Source organism: Arachis stenosperma, chromosome 6, assembly GCF_014773155.1.
Source record: "Arachis stenosperma cultivar V10309 chromosome 6, arast.V10309.gnm1.PFL2, whole genome shotgun sequence".
Lineage (NCBI taxonomy): Eukaryota > Viridiplantae > Streptophyta > Magnoliopsida > Fabales > Fabaceae > Arachis > Arachis stenosperma.
This window is the reverse complement of record NC_080382.1, coordinates 145,644,045-145,653,972: the sequence shown is the minus strand read 5'-3', so window position 1 is coordinate 145,653,972 and position 9,928 is coordinate 145,644,045. Positions and strand designations below refer to the sequence as shown.

Genomic DNA, 9,928 nt, shown 5'->3' with positions numbered 1-9,928 from the left:
CTATGTCTAGCACTCATATTTTTCACAATAATACACAACACACATACTTCTCATATCCAAAAAAAATAAATCAATACTGATCACAAAATATAAAAATTGCTGATCCCTAAACTTTCTCAATATAAAAAGCCTTCTTATTATAATAAAACCTAAATTTATAATCCATAGAGCCAACAAAATATTAGATGCTTTTTTGGGAGGCACAGTCCACGCACAACCAAATGAACAGTGCCTTGATGATAGCAAAAACTCAATTAATTAAAGCACAAGTTACACGATTCCTAAAGTCCAACACTATTATATTTTGGGCAAAATGGAAGAGGCTATGCATTTTTTCTTCAAATGGTTATCCAAACAGCTCCCTCCCCTAAATTTCAATCATATAAAATCCCCACATAGCCCTCTTCTTTTCTCAAGCGGTACCTGTTAGACCATTCCATCACCCACCTACCCTCCCATCTCTTATTTTAATTACTCTCCCAAATCCCAGACCTTCTTCCTGAACCTTGAATACAGTCCTAAGCTCCATAGTTCTAAGAAAAAAACATGACATCATCAACATTGCCATCTTCTCTATTCCTCCAACTAGATTTCCCATCAATAAGGGCGACAACTTCCAACAAGCTCTCACTTCCATCAACAAACTCAAACCGCTCTTCTTTCCATGTATTTCCAATCCGGGCTTCCGTGTCGGAGAGACCGACACCGTCAGTATCAGTCCCTCCAGCACGCGAGCCCGGACAAACAAATTCTTTACCAAGTGAGCCAACCATCAACAACCTACCGATGAGGAAGATCCCGGGGGACCTTGGGATCCCAATAATCGGTCCTTTAAAAGACCGTCAGGATTACTTCTACAACCAAGGGCGTGACGAGTTTTTCAAATCAAGAATCCAAAAATATCAGTCAACCGTTTTCCGCGCCAACATGCCACCTGGACCGTTCATCTCAAACTCACCAAACGTCATTGTTTTGCTCGACGCCAAGTCTTTTCCCACGCTTTTCGACGTCTCGAAAGTCGAAAAGCGTGACGTGTTCACCGGAACCTACATGCCGTCGACTGAACTCACCGGCGGTTACAGAGTCCTCGCTTACCTGGATCCTTCAGAAGCCAAACACGGCCTTCTGAAACGGTTAATGTTTTTTCTCTTGAAATCGCGTCGTGAAAACGTGATTCCTGAGTTCCGTTCAAGCTACACGGAGTTCTTCGAGTCCTTGGAATCAGAGCTTTCTGAGAAAGGAAAAGCCGATTTTGCCCTCGCGAACGATCAAGCAGCTTTTAACTTCTTAGCGCGATCGCTCTTCGGTTCAAACCCCGGCGACACCGAACTCGGTACGGACGGGCCAGGAATCGTTCAGAAGTGGGTTCTGTTTCAACTCAGTCCGATTCTGCGACTCGGTCTGCCACAGTTCATCGAAGATTCTGTTTTCCACAACTTCCGTCTTCCGCCGAAGCTAATCAAGAAGCAGTACCAGAGGCTCTACGATTTCTTCTATGAATCTTCGGGATTCGTGCTGGATGAAGGTGAGAGATTGGGAATCTCGAGAGAGGAAGCGTGCCATAACCTAGTTTTTGCGACGTGCTTCAATTCGTTCGGAGGCATGAAGCTGTTCTTCCCAAACGTGATGAAGTGGATCGGGAGGGCAGGGGTGAAGTTGCACGCGCAGCTTGCAGCGGAGATTAGGGCGGCGGTGAAGGAGGCCGATGGAGAGGTTACGATGGCGTCGATGGAGAAGATGGAGCTGATGAAGTCTGTGGTGTACGAGGCGCTTAGGATTGATCCACCGGTGCCGTTGCAGTATGGCAAAGCCAAACGGGACTTGGTCATTGAAAGCCATGAACATGCTTTTCAGGTAATTAATTCATTAATTAACTAGTAATTATTATTGCTAATTACTATCAAATTTAGCAATCTATTCCTTTGATAGTAATAGTTTGTTTTGTAATAATAAAAAATGATATGAATAGATAAAAATCTAATCATTAAAAAATAAATTTTATTTGATGCAGAGTACTCTAGCTTTTTTTATTAGAATATTATAATTGTTTATTTGATTAATCTAATCATTAAAAAAAATAAATTTTATTTGATGCAGAGTACACTAGCTTTTTTTATTAGAATATTATAATTGTTTATTTGAATTGTTTTTGTATAAAAAATTTGTTTAGTTAAAATTTTAATAAATTTTAATATGAATTGTTTATTAAACTTTTTTCGTCAGTTATTATGTATATATATATATTTGTATATAAATATATTTGTAATTTAATTTATTTTAAATATGTATTTTATATTTTAATATAAAATTTATTTTATGTTAAAAAATTAAAATAAAAAATAATACGTAATATTTAATGAATGAGAGTACAAAAACACTTAAGAATTTGTCTCTTATTTTTTATATAAAGTGGATACTTCTACAGGTAAAGTGGTGAGTTGTTTGTGTTTTTATCATTTAACTAACAAACTAATGATTTATTGTTGACATGGGTTAGGTGAAAGCAGGGGAAATGCTATTTGGGTACCAACCATTTGCAACCAAAGATCCAAAGATTTTCGACAGAGCCGAGGAATTTGTTGGGGACAGGTTCATGGGAGAGGAAGGGGAGAAGTTGTTGAAGTATGTCATTTGGTCCAATGGTCCTGAAACCGAAAATCCCAGTGTTTCCAACAAGCAATGTGCTGGGAAGGATTTTGTTGTGCTTGTTTCAAGGCTTCTTGTTGTTGAACTTTTCCTTCGCTATGATTCCTTTGAGATTCAAGTTGGAACTTCACCTTTGGGCTCTAAGATTACCCTCACTTCTCTTAAGAGAGCTAGCTTCTAAACCTTCTAATAATTTAATTTTTAATTTTTGTATTTATTAGGATCTTTATTTTTATTTTCATTTTGGTGTTAATCCTATATATATTCTTATAGCATATCAATGGCTAATTAAAGAGATGAAGATCTAAGCTATTTCTTGTATTGATTTTGTATAGTATTTTGATTTTATGTTATTGAATTTAGGGTCAATAAATCTAAAAGGTATGGTCCCCATATTGGATTTTTAATATAGATATAGGGAATTAGATTAGTGTCATATTGGAACATAAAGTGGTGTAATAATAGAACCTTTGTGGGTCATCATGTAACCCACTCAAGTAGTGGGTATTACATGCTGCTGCAGTCATTGACAATGTGCTCTCTAATATTTATTGAGGCAATGCTTTTTTAATTATTAAACTCCTCACAAAAATATTTAATTTAATTATGTACGAATTATTTTAAAATTTTATAAATATTTGGGTGTCACTTCAATGATTTACTTATCAGGACAATAAGCAGTGAGAAAAGTAAACGCAAACGTCACAAATATATGGAGGATATAGTGCCTTATTATGTAGTGCATTAGATGGATAGGGAAAGTTTGTTTGGATAAATTTAGGGAAGTGCTGGTGCTATTGTTTCTCGATTGAAATATTTGATACAAAAAAAAAGTTAAAAATAATTAAAATTTATTTTATTTAATATTTATTAATTATAGTTAAAATTAATAAATTTAAGTTTTTTATTTTTTTAATATTATTATTTTTATAATTTTTTTTGTAAATATTATTTTTTGAAAGTCATATTAGTTATATTTGATAAAAATAATTAAAAATTACTTTTATAATTTAAAATATTTTATATTAAACATAAATATAAAAAATAAAATATTAATTAAGATACAAAGTTATATAAGAACTTTTAATTTAAAAAATATAAATAAATTGTAAATAATATCTCTATAAATGTTCTTAAAAGTACATGCATTTACATTTTTGAATTTATCAAATACAAAATAGAGTATTTTTACAATGTCTACAATTTTTTTATTTTGTTTAAATTATCTAAACAATCCCATGAGTATTAAAACAGCTGATTCAATTAAGTAGGTTGTTAAAATTTCTTGACTTAATATTTTTACAAGTGATCTTCCACAAAATTAAACCGAATATACCCTTAATTATTTTCAATTTTGCATATGTTGTGAGACTATAGCACATGTGATATTCAAGAACTTTCCCTTGTTAAAGCACCATGATGAAAAAAAAAATTTTAAAACCCGTTTTTCATTTCTTAAGTTACACATTGGTCCCGGTTGATTGCAACTTGCGCCCTTTTTTTTTTTTTGTGCTTTTTCGATCGTTTATAATGTTGCAACTTGCAACATTGTTAAATGTTAATCATGAAAGTCTTGCCCCAAAAATTTAAAAGTCATGAAAGTACAATTACATAGAGAAGCTGACGATGATTACGATTAATTTCAATAATCGCTTTATTAGGTAGAAAATCTATTGGCGGAGATAAAGAATATTCGGTTAAAAATTATTATGTTTAGGATCTGATGAAGTTAGACTTTCAATTAAAGAGCTGACTTTCAACACGGCTATATATTTCAGAAGTTTGACTTTTAATTTTCAATAGGACCAATAAACTTTCTTCATTTTGTTTGACCAATTTTTGTTTCTCCGGAATTGAATGTTCAAGCGTACGGAAATCTGTTCCATTAGAGGACAATGATATGTCACAAAAATTTATGGATGTCTAGCTGAGTAATAAATGTTGACTTTTTAGAAATTGAATCAAATACGACCCTTTCTTATCTTGGTGGGTGGTACCAACCGAGAAGTAGGGGTGTTCGCGGTGCGGTTTGGATCGGTTTTGAGTCAAAAACTCATCCGATCCGAACACTAATTTTACTTGCGGTGCGGTTTGGATTGGATGATGTTTTAAAAAAAATTCGATCCGATCCGATCCAATTTCAAGCGGTTTGGATTGGATTGGATTTGCGGTTTTGTAAATTAAAAAAATTAAATACATATAACAAGTTTTAACATCAAATTTTAAATAATTAACAATGACATAATAAGTCTCAACAATATCTTAAAAAACTAACGATAACATAACATAAAAATAAAATTATAGGTTAGTTAAAATAAATAATAAATAACATTTTGAACATAAACTATTTATTAAATAATAATAATACATGAATAATATAAAAATATATAATAAATTAAATATGTTATAAGTATAATTATAAATATAATAATAAAATAATAATATTATAACACATTGTGCGGTTTGGATTGGATTGGATCGGTTTTAAAAAGTAGATCCGAAATCCGATCCGATCCAGCGGTTTGTAAAAAATAAAATCCAATCAGATCCAAATTAGTGCGGTTTTAATCGGTTTCGGTTTGGATTGGATTGGATGAGCGGTTTAATTTGGATCGGTTTGGATTTGAACACCCCTACCGAGAAGCTTATGTTCGTTGAAGCTGTTTAATTATTCAATTTTCATATTAGTTTTGTTAAGATGTTTCTATACAATAACAAGTTGAACCATACCATGTTTCTATATCAATTTTCATATCAAGCTTTATCTATTAGCGATAGGTATCACGAATTCACGATCATGTTTGGTGTCTAGGTTCTGTCTTTTTTTTTTTTTTGGCCATGGATCTAGGGTCTGTCTAGGTTACATACAATCATATAAAATTTTTGGTCTGGTCCTTGGGTTGATGTTTTTTTTACAGCCGTATGTTGAAACTTGGAAATCTTGATGTTCATTATTAAACCCAAATTTGTTGACCCAATACAAATAAACTTAAATGTGAGTTCACCTAAAATAATGATAGTAAGATTGGGAAACTAGTCTTACATAAACGTATCAATGTCTACAACGATCTGTGGGCCCATTATCTTGGAGAATCCAAATTGACCAAAAAACCCATCTCTGTCAGCTTCAGCCCTATTCTTAATGAGAACGGTACCCGGCCCAGAAAAACAGTGGAGAAAAATATACTTTATATACCCCCACTTCATATCCGCTTTTTATTTTTAATATTAGAGAGTAGTGCATGTTAATCAATTTGAGTTGATGGAATGATCAACTCATTTATTCGAGTGTCAAAGTTTGATCTCATTTTATACATGCAGCAATTCATTAATCAGCGACAATTCTTAAATAGAATTTAGATTTGTAGTATAGTTCTAGATCTACCGAGTTAAAGGATACTATAAACAACTAAAAAAAAAGAAAAAAGTGTGTGTTTTGTTATGTTATGAAAGTAAAGAGTGCATCACAAAATTGTGAAGATTAACTAAAAAAAATTTAAGGTGAGATTTGGATACCAAAATCTAAGAATCAAGTTTATGTTTATGATATTTTTTTATCCAAAACAAAAAATTTTACTCTCCAATTTATGTACTTGAATTTTTTAATATTTTATATTGTACAAGTCTGATCTACCAATTTCATTCTCCTCCTCTCTTCTCAATAAATTTAACAGTTCAATTTACTTAATAATTTTTTTTCTAAATAATTTCATATTAAAAAAACACGAACCCTTCCTATAACAATGTAATACACACTAATTTAATAATTTCTTCCATATCAAAGAAAATATATATATATAAATAAAGTCCAAAACAAAAGAACACTCCCCTTTATATTGGATGTTTAAGTTAGTTTGTTCTTAAGATTTATTTCATCTTAATTTTATCCTTACCAATAAAATTATGTTGAAGAAAAATAGTAATAATAACTAAAGAACTTAGACAACTATGGTTTGATTTAGGTTTTAACGTGCAATCTATATTAGAAGATGCCACAGTGATATAATAAGAAGCACTATTAAAATTTATTTTGTCACAAATTATTTATATTATTGGCTAATTTCTCTGATTAATTAAGATATATATGTATGTGTGCAAATTTTTACTTTTATCTTTTTTTTTTGTGAAAAAAACTCAATTCGTCTTTCTTTTGTATATTACATTAGCTTAATTAACAGAAACTTTTTTTGTCAATAAATATAATAGAACGTTAAACTATAAAATATAATCTAATTAAAATAATATAAAATGATTAAAATCCCAACCACTATATTATTTTCAATTTTCGTTTTTTATCTTTTCAAAGTAGTGAAAATCAGAAAAAAAAAAAACGAACCTTCCAAGTTCCAACCAAGAAAATGCAATGTATGAGGAAAAAAAGACAAATCAAAGCTTCCATTTCAGTCACCATGCAGAGAGGCAGCTAGCGATGATAACTTGATAAGAATTCTTATTCAGACGTTTGATTAATTGCCGGTGGACACATAAATCAATATTTTACAATTTTGATGTGAGATATTTCAATAAAAAATTAGGAAGAAATTTATAAGTATTTTTTATTCATTATCCGGATCAGAAAATTATCGTTTCTCGGGTCATTATATATATATGTAATTATGAATACAAACTACTACATACCATGCATGATTTCATCGATTATCCGGTATCAACATTATTTTTACTATAGTTTTGCACTGAGAGCTTATTTTCTAATATCTCTATAATTGTTTTAAATGAATTTTTATTAAATTATAAGTTTTTTATTTAAAATGTTTAAGATATATATGTTTCTATTATTTTTTTTCTAATGATATATATATTATAAAATTTTATCATGTAAAAATACTTTATCTAATATATATTGCCACACTCACTCATATCTTATTTTTATCTTTTTTTTTTATAATGTTATCGTAATTGCACACATACATATGATATGATATTCAATACTTTGGTGTGAGATCAATACAATATAATATAAATAATAGAAATATATGACACATAACCGAGATATACAATAAATTTCTACATATGAAAGTATGCTTTCTCCACCGAAATGTTCTATACTCAATATTCAATATAATTTTAGTATTCATGATGAGCAATGAGATAGAGATATATTGTAGCAACCGAAATATATAAAGCTTCTTTTTCTTTCTTTATTTTTTTTTTAACTGTTTTGAGGCAACCATAATGGAGTGAAAAAGAAAGTTTTGATCTTTTTTCCAAATGAGAAAAGAAATTAAACCCAAGTTTGATTATTGCGTGCTTGCTATGCCATTCTCCTTCTCCATTTAACATAGCTACGTACTTGAATAGGGATTCTTGTTACTCTTACCATTTTTAAATAGAATAATATTACACATTTAAATCTTTTTATGAATTTAGTCTAATTAAGTTAAAATATTAAATAATAAAATTTAAAAGAATATTAATTATATCTAATTTTTATTATGTTAAATTAATTTAATTAATAAAAAAATTTAGACGTATAATATTATTCTTTACGATAATGCTAACAATTTTCTTAATAAGTCAAGCATATCTATATCTTTTTACTAATTTAAGTTAGATATGGTCAAACATTAACATTCAAATTGTTACTCGTATACATATATATAATTGTGATAAGCTACATTTCTAAAAATATCCTTATTCTAAATGATTAAGAATATTTGATAATTTAAAAATATTAGTTAAAAATTACTAAAATTTATTATTTTTTATTTTATTTAATATATTTTATATTATATAAGACAAGTTTTGATTGCTTATTTTTTATTTTCTTAGTATTATCGTCAAATGATAACATGATATAATTTAGGTTTGATTTGGTAAAACTTTTAAAAAAGTATTTATATTTGTGTTTGATAAATTAAAAATTTATGTGTTTATATTTACATCTTTTAAGAGTTAGAAATGCTTTTAAACGTACCTAAAAAAAATTTAAAATTAATTTGTGCTTATCAAAATTAAAAAAAAAATAATCTCATACATTAATTAATATTTAAATTTAACTATTACATTAATTTTTATTATAATATTTTTTATTTTTTGAAATTATTTTATTAAACACATTTATTATTACTTGTACTTATTAAAATTATTTTTAATTTAATTTATTAAATACAGCTACTATAACTTTTAAAAAATTATCTATTAAAAATCAACTTTTATAAAATACTTTAAAAAAATAAAAATTTTACCAAACTAATAATATTATTGTCTATTTTTCTTTTTTCCATCTTTGAATTTTTAATAGCTTGTATTTGAAGCAAAACTATAGGAGTAATATAATAGAAAGAAAGAACCACAAGAGTGCTCCATGTGAAGTTCTCATCATTAACGGAATGAAGTTATGTTGGAAATGGAAATGGATACAAGAACTAGAAACTCCAATATTTTTTAATGGCATATCTTGTTCATCTACAAAGAGAAAATGTAACTACTACAAGCTAGTGAAGTAACATTTGAGGAATGTATAATTCTCACCGCCCCTACCTTATATAGACCCAAACTCCATAATTCATTAACTTTCAATGAATAAAACCATGTTAGTACTTTCAAGAAGCTTCCTCTTGCCGAAAGGACACTCTTCTAGTCCTATATAGCAAAGAATTTTTCTGTATTAAAATAATTTTATATAAACAACTAATTATATATTATTATATTAATAAAAATAATTATTTTTTATTTATTAATTAAAAAATTATTTAAACATATTGATCTGAGTTGATGATTATATAAAAATTTTTACACTATATTAAAATTAAATTCTTTAATTATTATAAGATATGGAATCAAGTTAAATAAGATCTAATTTATTTCACCTCAAATATTGACGTGCTTTTTTTTTCTCAACCAATCATAAGGAAACAGTTGGTAAAAATGTAAAGAGTTAGAATATAGAATCCAACTCAACACCCATCTCCGGAAGTTTGTATATATGACTATATGTAGTAACGCAATAATGATAATGCATTTGTTCTCAAATAATGTGTGAAACTGTTTATGTGGCTGCGAGAGAGCATGCAACTAGAGAAAAGTAACTAATTTAAACATTGACGTTTTTAATTAGGGAAACACTTAAATAAAGATATTTAAAATTTTTTTAAGATATTTTTTAATAATTAAAATTTTATATATATAATCGATTAAATCGTATTATTTTGTTATAATTAGATCGGATAAACCGATTTGATAAAAAAATTAATGAACCAAATTTTAAATCAATTTAAATTAAATTTTTTATAAAAAATAACTATAATATCTTATTATAAAA

General features: G+C 28.4%; 1 protein-coding gene across 1 annotated transcript; it reads left to right on the top strand.

Annotated features, from left to right (window-relative positions):
* Nucleotides 1–327: 327 nt before the first annotated feature.
* Nucleotides 328–3,179, top strand: LOC130933343 (allene oxide synthase 1, chloroplastic-like). Its single transcript, XM_057862931.1, has 2 exons — nt 328–1,854; nt 2,498–3,179. Exons 1-2 carry the CDS (start codon nt 547–549, stop codon nt 2,825–2,827), a joined length of 1,638 nt encoding a protein of 545 aa, XP_057718914.1. The 5' UTR covers nt 328–546; the 3' UTR covers nt 2,828–3,179.
* The last annotated feature ends 6,749 nt before the right edge of the window (nt 3,180–9,928 follow it).

What these genes read in the sequence shown, in the direction of transcription:
- LOC130933343 (XM_057862931.1), top strand. Translation starts at nt 547, where the DNA reads ATGACATCATCAACATTGCCATCTTCTCTATTCCTCCAACTAGATTTC. An exon ending in GCCATGAACATGCTTTTCAG is followed by an intron (nt 1,855 to 2,497) that starts GTAATTAATTCA and finishes GACATGGGTTAG; the next exon opens with GTGAAAGCAGGGGAAATGCT.